This window comes from Musa acuminata, chromosome BXJ2-2, assembly GCF_036884655.1.
Source record: "Musa acuminata AAA Group cultivar baxijiao chromosome BXJ2-2, Cavendish_Baxijiao_AAA, whole genome shotgun sequence".
NCBI lineage: Eukaryota > Viridiplantae > Streptophyta > Magnoliopsida > Zingiberales > Musaceae > Musa > Musa acuminata.
This window is the reverse complement of record NC_088339.1, coordinates 24,598,854-24,617,416: the sequence shown is the minus strand read 5'-3', so window position 1 is coordinate 24,617,416 and position 18,563 is coordinate 24,598,854. Positions and strand designations below refer to the sequence as shown.

The following is an 18,563-nucleotide window of genomic DNA, read 5'->3' as shown; positions in this document are numbered from 1 at the left end:
GTGGTGTATGACTTAATGTCTAATATGTTGTTTGATATATTTTTGATAGTAGAATAGTGCTAATTAAGGAGTAATTAAAGTTTTTCATGTTATGATTAGTGTGTTTGATATTGATTTTTTTGAAATTAGACACTTAATAGATCAAATCTTTATATTTCATGCATAAAAGATTGGATTATATGTTTGTGATGGTAAAAGGCTTAATTAAGTTTTAATTAAGTTTTTTAATGCTGTGATTAGTGATTTTAATGATGATTTAATCAAAATTTGATCGATATTAGGTCAATTTACATTATTTTTGCTAAAATTATACTAAATTTATATTTATTTCTAAATTAAAAACCTTTATCTAACTTTTTTTCTATTTTTGAAGGTTTTTTTATGATTTTGGATGTATCGTCAGTATGCCTCGATACATACTGTACCGAGCATAACTCGGTACACTGGTACGAACCGAAATTGTAATCCTTGGATTGAAATATCAAAAATAATGCTGTTGAAAGCAAAACAAAAGCAGCACTGTTGGACAGCTACCTGCAAAACTAATTTACAGAAATGCAAGCGATCGTGGCATGATAATCCATATAATGTGTATTCTGTACGTTAATGTACAGGAAAGAAACATCTGAATGTACATGATGCTTGCCTGACAATAATGTTGCTAAGATATTCTCTTTAGCTCTATAATCTATGACCAGGTTACATATAACAACCTGAAAAATTGCATCAAAAGGCTGACACATCACATTACAAATTCAAACAAAAACTTTACCCACTCCACCTAACCCATGTCAAACTTTAAACTAAACATTGAAAAATATCACTCAGCACAATCATAAACATTACAGTATAATATATGACTTAATTTGACAGCAACTGATCCAATTAATAAGGCTTCTTGCAGTGAGATTAATAAGAATTATATCTTGATTTTGGATCAATTTGCAGCCTAAAATGCATCATCTAACCAAATACAGTAAATGCCAATCAGTCTAAACAATCAAAATATACTGCTAAATACAAACATAAATATTATTATTGTATAATATGATTTAACTTGATGCCAACTTATCCAACTAAATGGGGCTTCACCTAGCCATATCATTCAGAATTGTACCTGGCGTTTGAGTCAATTTGCAGTCCAAACATGCATCCGTCTAACCAAATCCCCACAAACTATCACCAGTTCACTATTTTACATGAGTCTTTTATATATGAATATCGTTAGCTTAGGAATGTCCAAAAAGTGATTCAAGGGAGTGGGACGAAGATATGGTCATATGGGCAAGGATCCAAATATTAAACTGTCTTGACCAGTATTTGCCAGTCTAACCGTATATTGATGAGCAATACACCAAGTTATCAACCATATGGAATTAATTCAATACATGCAGCTCATATATTATTTTTTTAGCAGACTGGTCTCACAGCAAACCTGAATTTAGTGGTCCTTTACTTAAGTCCTTGGAAACAGGTTTCAGTTCTACAGAAGAAGTAATAACTGAGAAAAATTAGTTAATACTTAATAACATTCAACTTTTCTCATAAAGAGCATAATAGTTAAATAATTCAACATTTACAATTTACACGAGGCAAGCCAATGGGATACATTGAAAAAAATAATCTAAACTGAAACAGATAAAATTCAATGGAGGAGTTGCTCAAGTCACTATACCAAGACCAAGCAGATAATACTGAAGACTTGTCAGCAATCTAAAATTAGCAAGAAGAATTCACAGCTTCACATGTTACAAAAACAAACAAAAAAGCAAGATTGGTAACAATGGAAATATAGAAAGGGGTTTTCACTTATTGTAGACCACAAACTATTAACACTTGAGATCCATAATTAAAAATCACACAATGTACTGCAATACATGATGATGATGGGTAACAGTAGAATACTTGTAAAATGATCCCATCAAAATTGTGTAAACTGTCCAAAATAAATAACCCATTTTATATTAATCTGCTTATGCTATGTCAGATCAAGAGAGTGAAGAAAATGAAGATCCACGCAAACACTTTACAGATGATTGAATGCATTGCAAAACAGAACGCTAAAGTGTAATCAACCCTTACTGCTGGTGTCTTAAGGTTGTTTCATTATCCATCACAACAGATGAGAGGAAGTTTCCAGGTTTCATATTGCGCATGTTTTCACGCAACCAATTGCCATATGGATATGCTGAAGCAACACTCTTCTTAACATCAGTATTTTCATAAACCTACAAAAAGTAGACAATAAACATACAAATAAAAATAACAGAACATTTAGAGCTGAAACAACTCATATACAAGAAGCAGATAAAAATTACTCAACCATCCTTTTCAACTCACAATCAGATAAAAGAAAAGATTGAGAATGCGGCACAGACAAACATAATGATGGAGTAATTCTTAGTACTTATTTATTAGTAATAAACAATAATATGATAACAACACTGAACACTCTTGATAGTTCATAAATTGATGTCCATCTATTTGTAAAATTTGTTTCAGTTTAAAATATTAAGCATGCTATTTGATAGCAAAAATCAATTTCCTTAATGGGCCACTTCAAACCAATACCTGTTGAACAATTAACATTGATTCAATTGAGTAGGACTATATTTCGCTGAGTTGATTAACAAACCTCCTTCTTTCTGTTCTCTTTTTTTTTTTTTTCCTTTGTTTTGGGAGAAGAGAGGATTTTGGCTTCCAAGAGTTTACAGTCTATTTGGAGCTTACCTGATCCATCACTGTATAACTACCCATTTTTAGGATCAATTAAGTATCACCTGATCGTCTCAAAGTTGATGTTGCTGGACTCTAGCTGATTCTATTATATCCTATGCAAACCACCACCAATCCTGACCAATACCAATTCCTACTGATCTCAGTCTAATTCTAACTAAATCACAGTTGATTCCTGCTAATTCAACCTAATCTTGGCTGACCACTAATTTCTTGCTGCTCTCAAATTGTTCTTGGTTGGCATAAATCGATCAAGAGCAATCTTGACCAATGCAACTACAATGATACAGCAGTAACTCAACATGATCAAATACAAATTTAATCCCACATGTCACTCTTTCTTCAAATATGAAGCCAATTGGACTAAATAAATGATAAGATATAATCACTAAATTTAAATTGAATACTTAGAATCAAGGTTCACTGTACCATATCGTACCGGCATTTCAACCCGGGCTCGGTACGATACCAGTGTACTGGGCGGTACATCAGGGCATACCGAGCGGTACACCCTGGTGTACAAAATAATTTTATATTTTTTCATACCGTAGAAGTGCTACAATATAGTACTGTAGCACTGTATCAGTGCTACAATATAATACTATATCACTGTAGCGGTACCGAGCGGTCCACGTACCGGCAACCTATCGGACCGATACATACCGCCCGGTACGGGCGGTACACTTCAGTATGGCAGACCTCACTTAGAATACAGAAATCAAATAAATAATTATCAATGCTACAACGGGGAAAGGCATAATTACCTGACCACTCTGTAGATCAACAGTTATCATCATTCCTGGACCTAATCGACCTTTCATTATAATCTTTGATTCATCCATTGGCAGAACACCAACCTACAAACAAGTATTAACAACAAACAAAACAAATGGGTCAGGAAGCCTCAAAAAACAAATAAATTCAACAAGCACTTGTCCATACTAAGTAGCAAATAAGCAACGAGTGTTTGAAAGCCAACCATAGAAATTACTTCATAGTGTGAAATAGACTCAATCTCTATCAGCACTTTCTGGTATATTTGAAATTTAAGAATGCATGACACAGGACAAATTGGTCTCAATTTGATACATTATCATAAGTGCTGCTTTTATGACTAAATCTGTTTAAAATGTTAATTTTGATGTACCAGTAGAAAATGGAACAGAAGATGGGCCTTGTTGTCATAGTAAGATTGTTCCTCTTAGATCTAGGTGACCAGAGTTTTGAGTTGTGAAAACAGCCTCTCTATTTGTATATTGACCATCCCCTAATCCCACATTGACAAGAGCCTTTTTCACTGACTGCTCGTTTTCTAATAGAAAATGGAGAAATGAAATAACAAGTTCAACAACTTTTCATACAATTTGAAGTTTAGACAATATTCTCATATTATCCAGCAAAGAAATACTCCAGCTGGCTCTTATGCTCTCACTTGGCGTATGGTACTAAACATTTATAGATAGATCTACAATTTATAGACATGCATCTAGCATTTCTACATGAGGCCCGTGAAACTGAAGACGTATAATAATCAACAGAACGCTCTCAGAAAACTGATGCCAAGCTCCTTTAACCAGAAAACTGATGACTAATACAATACTAAAGTACAAAACACTAGGACCATGGAACATTGTAATCCTCAGCTATATGTGATGATATCTACAAGTGTAAATGTTCATTAAGTGACAGATTAATGAAGAAATTATGTACAAAAAATTAGCAAATAAACTTGCTCTTCCAATATACCTTCATCATGGACTATCCACTTTAGTGACAATGCATGGATATTCACCAATAATTACAGACATCAATCATGGACCAATGTCCATATGAAAAGTTGCCAAAAAAACCTACCAAGCATCTAAGATGTCTTCTCAATCAATGCCAGAAGTAGAAACGTTGGTCGCTCAATTTATGGCTGCATGCAGACTTGACGAATCTAGTAGGTTAGTTGAGTCTATTTGGTGACATGGTTTGTCACCCATCATCCACCATCATAAAGACAACAACTAGATCTAGTATTCACAGCTTAAAAGACAGAAAACAGCAAGAAAGCAATATTGAAATAAGTGTTTACTCGACTATCTTAACAAATATTATATAAATTGCAACTACATAATCCAAATTCTTTGTTTAGTACTTTAGCTACACCCCAAAAGATACAGTTGACCAAATGGTTGAACAGTTAACTAACAAACAACTTACCTTGCCTAAAAGTATAATAAGATGCATTTGCCAAGCAAAATAAATACTGCTTGTCCATATAAGCAATAAGAAATTAGCAATAGAGAACAATTTAAAATTATGACTAACATGAAAGTTGGTGCCAACTTTTCCTAGGGATAAGGCAATAGAACTGACTTCTTACCTAGAAAACCTAGTTGATCTTAGAAAGAGTTGTTATTGGTAGCAGTTTCAGTTCATGAGATCATGAAGCAACCATGCCAAATTCTGTAGAAATGCAAAGAGTCTAAAGAAAGAGAAAATGACAAGCTCTGCTGTAAAGAACAGTACTTTTCTGGAAGGCATGAATTGACCAACAACATAAAACAATATGTGCAATCTTTATATATAAATTGCTTGAGAATGTAAAACAAATGAAAAAAAAAAAGTAGATGGTCATGGTCTCTATCCACCCTAAAAAACTGAACATGTTTAACAAACACGGCATCTAGGCCGATAGTAGATGCCAATAGTGAGTAACTGTATCAAAAGATTTGTGATTTAAGACCTACTGACGAGGAAACCACAGTAATTCTCCATCTCCACTCCTAATACTCACAACAACCAAGAAAGACTTTGGGCATCAATTGGCTCAAAATCAAAATTTTAAATGGATATGCTTGACTACGATAACAGATTAAAGCACATTTAGTTATAAGAAAGTAACAACTGTTCTATATTATGAACTTCATCTATTAACAAAATTTAACAAAAGAATATTTATCTTAAGATTATCAACATAAGTAAAAGATTTGTTTCAACCAAGGTTCGCTATACGGTACCGTACCAGCGTTTCGATCCGGGCTCAGTATAGTATGGTACGGTACCAGTGTACCGGACGATATATCAGGGCATACCGAGCGATACACCCTGGTGTACCGAACAATTTTTTTATTTTTTCATACTGTAGCAGTTACAGTATAGTACTGTAGAACTGCAGCGGTACCGGGCGGTCCACGTACCGGTAACCTGTCGGACCGGTACGGGCGGTACGCTTCGGTATGGCAGACCTTGGTTTCAACCTTGAATAAGAATCACATTGTATCTTTTTATTCACTCTATACTGGAAAGGCAACAGACTCAATTACCAAAAGAATGTAAATTTTTTATGTTATACTGTATTTATAAATTTTGTAGGAATGATTTGAAATATTTTTGCTTTCTGATGACTCCCTTTAATTGGACTACGGAGATGAAATGCTTAAGGATTCTAGAAGAATGGCTGTCCATATCAATTTAACTGAAACAATACTACTGTTATATCAAAGTCAATTATGTCCAATGCAACTTCCCTGAAACCATACAGCTCTCTTAATGAGCAGTTCATAAGTAACAGAATAGACTACACTCAGCACCTTTGGGATTTTTTTTGTATAGATTATTGTATGCTAAAAAAACCAATTTATTACTTTCTTACTATTATACTTAACAGGCAGATTATATTAATGGTCATGAAGAGACATAATTTCAAACAATTTACTGTAAAAGATAATGCCACTTGAAATTATTCTATGGGACAACAAAGACACCACTAGAAACAATTCTGACAATAATTAAATAATAAAACCACATACCTCAAATATTGTTTAGATAATAGCAAAGAATCCATGACTTATTACTTTTAAAATTAGGAAACAGATGGTACCTCAGATGCAACATAGACAATGTCATCGACTGTTCGCCAATATCGAGCAGGACGAAGACCATTTCGATCAAGACAAGCTCCAACCGTTCTTCCATCACTATTTCAGCCAAAATATGTTACTTGTGGCATAAAAGATCATGAGACAAAATTAATTTAGTCGTTGCTTCCTCAAATTCAGATCCTTAATTACATATGACAGTGAAATACATCGACAAAAGTCTGAAGTTAAAAAAATCAGATAATTTTCCCAATCATAGTAAAAAACACTTAACACATTTTGTTCAAAGCAAATTGTTGTTTTAACAGAATGGCATAAGAACACCAGTTATACATATTGAGCACCTATAAATAGAAAATACAAAACACCCTGGTTTAGTCACACATCAAAAATGGATTTATAGAGAACTTAGGCAATTTTTTTCTGGAGTGTGTGTGTGTGTGTGTGTGTGGACAGCAATAAGTCGAATCCTACTCTAACTAGGGAGAGGTCTTACTGACCCCTTACCGTTCAAAGTCGAACAAACTTCTGTGTAAGCTAAAATAGGCATCCACACATTTTCCCGAGACACAAGCTATATCTGTCATAAAAACTTCAAGCCACCATGTCTAGGGCTACACACAAACAATGCAAACATATAATTTACCATAAAGTTTCTCCAGTACACACTAAAATAAATAACAAAAGGCCACAATCAAAAGCAACAGCATTCAACTATTAAATGCACACAAACAAATAGTTGAAAGGACAAATTTGACCACTAAGCCATGATAGATCCAACATATGATACCTGAATAAAAGCAAGGCAGGTCCATCCCAAGCTTCCATTTGTCCTTTGTAGTAGTCATAAAAGTCAACAACCTAAAACAAACGAAACTTCACTTTGAAAAAAAATAAAGGATGAAATAAAAGTAGCATACAGAATTATTTTTTGAATAAAAAAGATTGACAATTAAAAATCCACAGAGATGAAAATGCACAAAATACAAACATGAAGACAGAATATTTTCAAGAATGGAGTTTGCATAACAATCACCAAATCTTATAACAACAAGAAAATCCTACCTCTGGATATTTTATCATCAGTGTAGGATGATTCTTATATGCCTCAGGAACAAGAACCATAAGAGCTTCTGCTGGGCTTCGACCACTTCGCAGTAATAACTGGTCACATGAAACAAGAATGATATTAATTTAAACCTATCAAAAATGATCATAAAACAAAAAAAAAAAAAACTTGATCAGCCAGAAGACTTGTTATTGCTGCTGTTGGAGTGAGCACGAAGCTCAACTACCAAGACAACATCAGCATGATGCATCGATCAAAAAACAGCAAACAGCGCTTAGGGTTTTTAAGGTCACAATAGGTTTTAAAGTTAGACCATAATATCAATAATCATAATCCTGCCCAGCACCAAAGAAAGATCTTGAAGATTTGAATTCCACAGGTGCACATCAAGAAGTGGAATTGTTGGCAGCAAGCGATAATCAAGCTTAAGTAACTACATCATGTTTGCCATCGTTTTTTTAACTTTTACGCACAAAAAGAATTCTTGATGACACTGCTGGGCTGTACGAGACAGCATGGAGCACATATCATACATGCTGCATATGATGTCATAACACTACTAGGCACACTGATGCTTAGTGCTAGAAAGCCACATGTAGTGTAATTATAATGAATATAATATATCAAATCAAATCATCCAGATCCTAGATCTGGATCAATAAATGGATTACATGCACTTGCTTTGGTATAATAAGCATAATACATTGTACATAAATACAAGAGAAAGTCACTATGTCAGATATTGCTTGTCTGTATGATGACAACAAGCTTCAATGTGACAAAGCCACAACATAATTTTCTACAAGAAAATAAAGAAAAATCAAATTGTCCACTAGATAGGTTGTACCACTGTCTGTAGTTATAGTCATCCGATCAAATAAATTTTACTACCTCATGTAGATCTGATAACAGATAATGAATACATATATCCAGTCAAATGGTAACAACAGGAACTGAAACCACACAACACATGTATGCTCTTCGTGGGTTGTTGCTGTTATAAAAATATGTAATCAAAATCACTTTTATATGCCAATTTATGTAGGGTTTAAAAATATATAATCAAAATGAGCAGGACAATACCTCTGCTGCACTATCAAGGTTTGCTGAATCAGATGCCTTTGGATTACCAAACGGCCGAATTTCATTCTCGCGACCACGCCAAACAGGGGACTTTAGTGTTGCTTCTCTAGATTGCATCCAGTTCAAGTTCCCCTGTAATTAAACAAAAAAATTCTAAGAAATTGTTTTACAGAAACAAATAAGTTGATTCCTTGATGTTAAAATAATAGACACCAAACCACTAAATAATGAAACAAGAACAAAAGACCTGTATCGTATTGATCTCCCCATTATGACCAAGTAACCTCATTGGTTGCGCAAGAGGCCATCTGGGGCTAGTATTAGTGCTATATCTTCGATGATAGATTGCAAAAGGAGATTCATAAAGTTCATTCTGGAGGTCCAAATAAAATTGTCCCAGAACTTCTGAGCGAAGCATGCCCTTGTAAACTATTGTTTTATTTGATAGAGAACAAAAGTAGACATCATCTTTCCATTCTTCTGATTTTATTGCCCTTTCAATTAACTTTCTACAAATATATAATTCTCTCTCAATGTCATCGGCATTCTCCTCTTTTGAAACTTTGACAAACACTTGTTGTATACTAGGCATTGCTTCTTTGGCATAGTAACCAACTATTGATGAATTCACCGGAACAGGTCTCCAACCAATGACCTCCAATCCTTCTTTTAAGAATATCTTCGAGATGACTGTTACAAAGAAAAACAACAGTTCAAAATCACATAGCTCATAAAAATAGTGGAGATTAAAATGAAAACAAGAAGGAAACAGTAAGTAAACTCTTTTTTCTACTCATTGACATGAAGAGAAACTGAGATAATGTTTATTGGCTAAGAAATTAATAATCCAAACGTTGAAAAGCAGCAGAAAGTTGACTCATACGTGAAATGTGAGACAACATGCAAAATATGGTAAAAAGAAAGTAAAATCCTTTAGATTTTTTAAATGGACATCGCTGTATACATAAGCACCTGACATAGATATAGCTAATTAGCATAAAATGATGTATTCACAAAATTAAGGTAAAAATACTTTGGAGATCAAACTAACCAGAAATTAAGCATTTTCTGCAGTACCTGATTTTGCTTCTTTCATGAACTTTTCATCTTTTGGAAGAAAAACCATTCCAACGCCAGTCTTCGACCTGTCCAAGGAAGCAAGTCCTTGTTTGACAGCCCAATTATCATACAGCTGCCATGGAACTGAAGTCATCACACCAGCCCCATCACCAGAATCATTATCTGCCCCACAACCTCCACGATGTTCCATGCAACCCAGAGCTGTAAGAGCATCCTTTACAATCTTATGAGAAGGCTCGTTCTTCAAGTTTGCAATGAACCCAACCCCACAAGCTCCTCTTTCTGAGATGATGTCGCTCAAACTAGCAACCTGATAAGAAAGAAAAAATTTATTGCAAAAAAAAAAAGAATATCCAATGCAATATTTGTTGATAATCATGCGCTAGAACAAATAGACCGAGCTACTACTATTCAAGAATAGGAATTTGATGTAAACCGGAAATGTTGCTCCCCTTGAAGCCAACTTTACAGGTCTTATTTCAAATTCTTATAGTTCAATCTAACAGAATATCTATCAGCCATTATACGATGAAGAAAATCTATCACAGTTCCTAAGCACTCTGACTCCGTACAAAAATAAGCTCCTTGTGCATCGATATAATGTGCGAGAAGGGGAGAACAACGTTTACAAGATTCGACCGTCCACGAAAAACTAAGCAGTAGAAAAACCAACAGAGACCAAGATTTCAGATACAAAGCAAGCAAATCCATCGCATAGCTGCTGACCTGAAACTCCGAACTCTGAAGAACATTCGACGCTGTTGATCGGTTTCAATTATCAATAAGTAAACTCATGTGTATCGGAAAGGCAAAAAAGGTATAATCAACAAAAGGAAGAACTACAAAACAGTAGATCCAACAATCGTTATCTTATTTAACATTCGAGGAAGTTTATACCTTTGGCCGATCATCCGGACAACGCTGTTTGACCACCGACGCCCTGAGAGCAGCCCCCTGGCGGTCCACGTCAAGCACCGCCTTAACAGACGCCGAGGACCATCCGCTCGCACCGACTCCCCTGAGGGCCGCCGCCCGATGCCGCCTCCGCCGCCGGCTAAGACAGGAGGCATCGCCGAAGAACAAACTCCGGTTGGAGGCGAGAAAGATCGGGTTCGACGGCGAGGAGCGGAGGAGGATCTTGGGCGTAGCGGGCAAGTGATTGGACGGGCTGGCCATTCGCGAGGCGGTGTCGCTAACCCTCGCCCGGGGCGGGGGGAGGGGACGAGAGATGGATCGTGTGGAGGCGCTGAGATGAGGATAGAGGAAGGAGGGAGAGTGAGTGTGTTTGTGGAATACGAAAGGATAGATAGGGAGAGGGAAGGAGAGAGAATCCGCCTCCTCTCACGTCTCTCTCCACCGATGAGATATAGAGGGAAGGGTGGTAAGGGTGAAGCAGGGAAACGGCCGAAATTTTCTTGGGATAAATGGCCTCTCTGGGTTTCGGGAGTCAAATAAGGGGGTTGTGGCTGCCGTGCTCCTCGGCGCAGAAGTGCTGCCACAGCGCCATGTGTATCGCACGAACAAGCGGGGAGCCACTTCTTGGAACCCACCCCAGCCAGTGGATCCAAATTTGCAGGACGACCGGAGCCCAATGAGATGGTGTCTTCCTACTGATCCCTGCAACTGCGCTCCTCGTGGCACGTAGCTGGCTACGACTTGTACATTCGTTTGATCCAGTCTTTTATACCCCTTTTTTTTACTTGGTGCCAAATGATGATATCGAACTACTATTTTAATTTTAATGCATAATGTACGTATGCCTACGGATAAACTCATAGGATAATAATTATTCGACATGTTATGCGAAGTGGAGGTTCCTTGCGAAGATAATAATATTATTATATTATATTATGCAACAGTATCTGACTGGCAGAATATTTTCCCTCATTAATAATATAACTAATTATGTTATAATTTGTGTACGGGCTACAATGATCTCATCTCATGCTTACCAAAGAACAGAGTGGGCTTATTTTACTCGTTTGCGTGTGGTTAGTCCACAAATAAGGTGACACGTTAAAACGACGCGTGTCGACGTCGGTGATGACGTCTTCGTGGGGCCCGGAGGAGACGGACGCCGTGAATATTCGGGAAGCGGTTGGCTTTCCTTCTTCAATTTGCCCGCACCACGACCTACCCGCGAGATTATTGGATAGATAGAGTGGGCCCCTGCTGGATCCCACGAGGAATCAAGGTTCGCTTGGCATGTAAACAAGTCTGCAACACGTCCTCCGTGACGTTATTAAGGGCTAAAATAATACTTACCATCATCAACTTGGGTAGCGGAAATATGTACAAGTAGAGCGGAGCACGTGGAGGAAGTCGTCAGGATCAGACGGTCTACATTTATTAATGAGATCCGTCAGGAGATTCTTCGCCGTTCGTGTTCTATAACACAGCATAAGAATCAAAGACACAGAGTGGAGCGATTCGATCTTATCTTGATGACTTCGCATCATGGCTGGTTGACCATCTAAGTTAGCATATACGACAAATCCACATGTGACAAAGCTTGCTTCTGTTGTCATTGTTTTGACATGCTTTACATGCTAACACAATCTTAGGTTCTGTTCTTGAACCCTGTACAGTATCTAGCAAATTCCTGTTGCTCTTCCAATGAAAAGAAAAAAGAAAAAAGAAAAAAAGGAAATCACATCTGATGCATGTTACAACTCTAAATGGCTTACATGCTCCTTGTTACATTTTTTCTACCATACCTCGCATTAAGATAATTAGTGCTACCTGTGCAAATAAATGATTAGTGAAATGAATGAAGCCATATTCACATTTACTACAGCAGAACCACATTTGGGAGCCACAGGCTGAGCTCCAAGGTCTCAGTTGTGGCTGAGGCAGCAACATCTGATGTTGATCACACTGAAGTAATGTACGTGTGCCGTGCCGATAGCTGAGAGCCCAGTTTGCTGCCCGACCAGATTCTTGTGTGTTTTCCTGAAGTACAAGTCAACCTAGAAAACCTGTTGATGCTTTCAGCTAAGAGTTTTGTTCAGGCATCTTCTGTGAAAGCTCTGTATATGAAGTCACGAAAGCGTTTCGAGTACTGTTTCGGATCTACCGCTGATATTGAGGCTGGATCAAAGTGAATGGACTTGTATGCATGCTCTAGTTTTTTGCTGATATCGTAGTCTTGCAATATGTCTATAATGCCAAAAATCAAGACAACATCATAGAAGTCCCCAGTGGCTTCTCCAATAAGCTGGGAATCGCTATAACTCCTCCTAACTGACAGTTCAGCCCTAGCTGGCACGTTCACTCCTAGTCGGATTTTTGCCGCCCTACAGCAACCAAATATGAGGGGAAAAAAAACTCAAGGGCTAGTCTGCAGAAGTCAATGGCTCGATGTTTTACGGATGTAGATGCTTTATAACAAATGCATACGAACACAGAACAAAGCATTCAGTGAGATAAATGATTTCAGATCCAGGAGGTCAAAATAAATATAGCACAAACTTCTGCATTAACATCATGAAGAATCATATTTCAATATCAATATCATAGAATTAGAGATAACTATGTCAGGCATTTCAGACAGTCTGAATTTAACAATTTAATGTTAGGATTTAACAAGTAAACCATGAAAAAGTTACGAAGGAACACTGTTTGTCACATGTTAAACATCAAGAGAATAGAATATATAGAAGAAGCAAGCATGGCACATTGCACTATCTAACTGCGTTGTCAAAAGATCCCCTGATAGTTTCGAATAATAATAAGAATACTTCTCAAGAGGACACGTAACAAAGAAAACAAAGTGACTAAATCATAATGGTTATACCTATTTGGATCATAAAGAAATTGATCCACATCTCTTGGAGGCTGCAATGTTGCTTCTCTTTTGCTATCAACGGCACCACCTTTCACCAACAGATCTGCAACTTAGTAAATGAAGTCAGTAAACTAGAATCATACGTTTTGATGGCATTTCAGAAATATTAAATTGAACCTTCAAGCAAAGGCATCTCTCTTGAAATTCTGAAGTGGACTCCCACTAGAAGGCTATAATCCATGATCCTCTCTTGCTCAAGAAACTCACAGTCCCTGTCAACTTGCCTGTAGAAGGCACATTTGTTAACTTTATTCAACATAAGAAAAAAATAGAGCTTCTAGGGTCAAAATTCCATGAAACTACACATAATTGATAACAATACCTTTGGAACTCTTGAAACCAAGGCCGTTGGAGACGAAAAATAAAATTAAGATCAAGATCTTTTAAAGTAGTGTATTCATCAATCTGAGACTCTGGCTTACTGGTCATCCGACCATGGGAAGATCCTTTCAGGTCAAAGCGCCTATGAATAGCATACTCAGAGCAGAACAAATTTTCCATTATAACAAAGCGGACCTGATTAATTGTAACAGAAAAATGCAAAACCTTATGTATCATGAAAATAAATCTTCCAATCAAAAGGGATGTTCACTGAGACCCACATTCTGACCTTCTTCTGTGAAGATCCAGCTAACTTTACACAGTGAAGACCAAAGAACTTGGTCACCAAACTGTTCTCAAATTTCCGGACATGGTTATAATATGCTGGAAGCATTCGCAGAAGGACCTGTAGAACAATACGTTATGTATTGGGTAGATCAGGAATAGGTTTCCCCCTTTTAAATAGAAAAAATGAATCCAATGGGCAAAGAAACTCACTTTTACTTCAGACTTCTTCATTGTCTTTATCATGTATCTGTCATCGTTCGTCACGTAGAAGAAGCTTCCACTCTTTCCCGGAGATGATAGCTCCCGAAGAGCATCATTGCCACAAAGAGACATCATGTAATCAGCTGCATCAACTTTGAACAGCCTGCAAAGTGTCCTGAACATTCAATTTAAGTATAATGTCTCGTCAAGTCTTAAAAGTCTGAACTAGTTTAAGAATAAAAACTCTCGGGACATTTGGGGCACAACAAAGCAAAAGTCAATGGCCTACCTGAATACTAACGGACAGTAGTCTTTCCATCTGAAATCACATGATTGATGTGGAGGTGTATGCTTTGATCCTTCAGGAGGAAACTTCGTCCACACTTTTTCTTTTGGGTCAAAGGCTGATGATTTCAGCTCCATATGAGATAGACTTTGTTTTCCAACAGCATGTCTGTATGGCAACAAACATTAAATTTAAGAACTCCGGAGAAAAAGGATACATAACAATCATTTATCTTATAAATAAACTAGTAATGTCCATTGTCTTAGTATCTCTTTTATTGAGAATCATATGCACATAGCAATACAATGTAGATGTGATAAATTAATCTTATGTGTGCACCAACCTATAACAGATTAGCACTAGAAAAATTCTTTTGTTTTCATAGTCACAACTCATCGATAAATCTGATCCTGCCAAAAATACATAATATCAATTATACAAAGCAGCTGAAGTTAATTCTAGCTGAAAGAAGAAAAAGAAGAAAAACCTGACCGAAAATCTCAGATATAAATATCAGATCCAATGAGAAGAAGACTCTTCTGAGTTCATAACCATGCTAATATAAAGCCGTAAATGGAAAAACAAAACCTACATGTTTACCCTTAAGAGTTATCTTTATTCAAATGTTACATATCTTTTTAGCAATAACATAAATGGACCATTGAAAATGAACGCACAGCCAACTAATGTAATGAAATTACACATTTCAACACATGAAAGCCAATTGGACAGGACCATTCTTAGGATGGTTTTGCACCATGGTGTTCCTAAGACCTCTGCACTATCTGAATGTTGATGCCTTTAATAGGAGAACCAACTTCATCACCATATGCATGATAGTAGCATCCACCAAAGGCTACAAATAGCCATGCAGAAGAAAACAATACCTGATCCCGAGCTGGAGATTGAGCATAAGCTCGTAATTCTTGTGCCCTTTTGTGATGGTTTCTCCATGTTTCTTCACTGGTCTTGGAGGTGGCCAGGCCATGTGTGGTGGGTTCATTGGCAGTTTTGGCTCCACCTCACTTCCACCCTTCACAGGTACCTTACTCCTATCAACCATGTCCCAGGGCACAGGATGCGTCCTACCATTCGGCCTTCTGGGCGGCAACCAATGATCGGCGTTATCGACCAAGGCCTGAATCCTGGAGCGGTCGGTGGCGCCAGATTCAGGGACCTTGGGAGACCTCCACACCTCAATGCCAGGCCAATTGATGGCCTTCTGTGAGGGAAGTAAAGACATAGTTTCCCCCGACGGTATCTTACATTCCTGGAGGTCAACTGCAAAGGCTTCCTGTGGATCTCGTGCCGTGGGGGAAGTCACAGCGGGCGAAGGGTAGTACACCCCATTCTGCTCGATCTTGGCATTCTCCTTACTCCATTCGCCGACGTAGAGGCTGCCGTCAGCCCATCGGAAGCTGCCGTTGCCCCTCGGGCATCCATTATCCCACCCGCCATCGAACCGGTTGCCATTAGCCCAGATGAGAGATCCTCTGCCATGGATGAGCCCGGCGCGCCACTGCCCGACGTACTCGCTCCCATTGCGCCAAACGTAGCGGCCATGGCCGTCCTGTAGGCCGGAGCGCCACTCGCCGTCGTAGTAGTCGCCGTTGGTGTAGGACGTCTTGCCGTGACCGTGCTTCAGGTTCATGGACCAGCTTCCCCAGTAGGTCTCGCCAGAGGCGCCGGTGTAGGTGCCGAAGCCGTCCATGAACCCGGCCTTGAACTCGCCCTCGTAGGTGGCGCCGGAGGGCCACGAGAACTTGCCGCGGCCGGTGGTCTTCCCGTGCCGCCACTCGCCCTCGTACATGCAGCCGTCCGTCCAGAGGTACTTGCCGGTGCCGTGAGGCACACCGCGGGACCACTGGCCGATGTAGAGGTCGCCGATGGGGAAGGAGCGCTCCGCGTGGTACACCTCGTCCTCCCCCTCGGCCTCGGCCTCGAGTGAGCCGTCGTCGCCCCCTCCGCGGGGCGAGGAGGAGGATCCGGAGTCGTCGCCGGCGGGGGCGACAGACATGGGCGAGAGGGGGCAGATGCAGCGGCGCTGGTGCAGCTGCTGCTGTGCTTTCCGGATGGCCGACTCCCACGCCTTGGCGTTGTGCTGCTGCGCTTTGTACATTCTATTCCTCCGGCTCTTGTACGTATCCCCGCCTCTTCTCTCTTCTACTGACGCAGCATCACAACCGAGTCCAACAAAAGCATTGTCGAAACCACGCCGATCGGCAAGGAGAGGGAGGAAGCCGAGGACACCGAGGGAAAGAAAAGAGAAGAACGACGGAGGCGATGGGGTTATGTCTTCCCTTTTTTTTTCTTTTCTTTTCTTTTCTTTTTTTTTTTTGTTTCTTTTTTGATTAATGAAAAATAAAAAAGGGCAACAAAATAGGAGAGTTCTGTTGCGTTGTTTCGTTGTATTGCGCTGCGTCTCCTCCCAACAACTGGAAGGTGGGAAGCGGCGGACGTGCCTATTTTCCAGCCTGCCGTTATTACACTGGCTTCTGGGAGGAGATCCTCATCCGTGAGCTACGACGAGTCCGTCCACTGCTTTGTACGCACGGACCAAAGAACCTACACATGACTCGTATAACAGAAATGACAATGATGTATAGAATAATATAATATAACATATATATATATATATATAAGTTTTTTTTTTAGAAAATTCTTATATTTTAAATACTTTTCAATTGATATTCTTATTTAATTTTTTTTAATAGTATCTTTAATTTAAAAAATATCTAAATTATTTCTAAAAAAAGTTGGAACTAATCGAAATATCGTAAGAACTACTCAAAAATACTATGAATAATATAAATTAACTTTAATCTCAATCAAATTAATTATGAGTTTAAAATATAATTTTCTATTGATCTAATAATGACAATCAAAAGGTAAATATGATGTTATTTACGGTATCTTTCAATAACGGTTACAGTGCTCTAAAGCATTGTAAATATTATTGAAAAACAAATTGATGAGAAAACTTTTAAGGGTTATTTTATGTATTTTTAAATTAAAGATATTGTTTGAAAAATAAAATTAAAAAGAGAGTACTTTTTGAGAAATACTCGAAATATGATTTTTCTAAATCACTATATATATACATCAATTAATCTTTGTCATAGAATGTTAGTATAGAGATGGTTAGGATTTCATTTGAAATTAATTTTATTTTAATTTTTAAACTACATATATTAACATACTATTTGTCCATATAGGGATGGATAGAGATTATAAATTTTAATATTTATTTTGTTAACTTCACTATGACTTTGATAACATTAGGAAATGCTCGTTAATTAACTCATGGGGATTCAACTATAACTTCGATGACGTAAGGGAAATACTCGTTAGCATAGACTCTTGTGGAGAAGAGAGCGTTTTTTATTCCTTGACATTCACAACCTTTGCAACAAGAGGGTCGAGGTTCTCAACCTTCGTGTGAAGGTAGCAAGGGGGATCAAGGCCTTCAATATTCACACTTTAACAATAATGGGTCAGTCGATGCCCAACCTCCACACTTGGATAGCAAGAGGGATTTGAGGAGCTTGATCTCTAAGACTCAACAATGGGGGGTTGTCAGGTTTCTCGATCTTTGACATATAACCATTCTTCTAACGTTAAAAATATTATTGAAATGTATTATCGACGTCTTGATTAATCTGATGTAATTCTGGCCTGTGTGCATAGAATTATCTGAGGTATCCTCGATGTGAAAATGACTAGCTCTCGAAATGCCACATACATGAAGATCGAAGAAAGGTTTCCTAACCTCATCCCTTTTAACAC

General features: G+C 38.0%; 2 protein-coding genes across 3 annotated transcripts in view; both read right to left on the bottom strand.

Annotated features, from left to right (window-relative positions):
* Window positions 1–11,279, bottom strand: part of LOC103976157 (ferredoxin-dependent glutamate synthase, chloroplastic) — a 31,424-nt gene extending 20,145 nt beyond the window's left edge. The window contains exons 1-9 of the mRNA XM_009391358.3: window positions 10,732–11,279; window positions 9,832–10,144; window positions 9,002–9,444; window positions 8,755–8,886; window positions 7,668–7,766; window positions 7,393–7,463; window positions 6,605–6,701; window positions 3,501–3,593; window positions 2,083–2,228 (exon numbers count right to left, since the gene is read on the bottom strand). Of these exons, the coding sequence (XP_009389633.2) occupies window positions 2,083–2,228; window positions 3,501–3,593; window positions 6,605–6,701; window positions 7,393–7,463; window positions 7,668–7,766; window positions 8,755–8,886; window positions 9,002–9,444; window positions 9,832–10,144; window positions 10,732–11,010 (1,673 nt within the window). The 5' untranslated portion in view covers window positions 11,011–11,279. The remainder of the gene's footprint in view (window positions 1–2,082; window positions 2,229–3,500; window positions 3,594–6,604; window positions 6,702–7,392; window positions 7,464–7,667; window positions 7,767–8,754; window positions 8,887–9,001; window positions 9,445–9,831; window positions 10,145–10,731) is intronic.
* A 1,197-nt stretch (window positions 11,280–12,476) lies between these two features.
* Window positions 12,477–17,202, bottom strand: LOC135605513 (phosphatidylinositol 4-phosphate 5-kinase 6-like). 2 transcript variants are annotated; one of them, XM_065095694.1, is made up of 8 exons: window positions 15,665–17,202; window positions 14,781–14,945; window positions 14,501–14,654; window positions 14,292–14,408; window positions 14,004–14,197; window positions 13,799–13,905; window positions 13,631–13,724; window positions 12,477–13,130 (listed from the first exon to the last, which is right to left on the bottom strand). In XM_065095694.1, the coding sequence occupies exons 1-8, from the start codon at window positions 16,894–16,896 to the stop codon at window positions 12,842–12,844; spliced, it is 2,352 nt and encodes a 783-aa protein (XP_064951766.1). In that variant the 5' UTR covers window positions 16,897–17,202; the 3' UTR covers window positions 12,477–12,841. The 2 variants fall into 2 exon arrangements, with proteins under 2 accessions (XP_064951766.1, XP_064951765.1); XM_065095693.1 differs by having other exon boundaries at window positions 14,501–14,666; window positions 15,665–17,200.
* Between the last annotated feature and the right edge of the window lie 1,361 nt (window positions 17,203–18,563).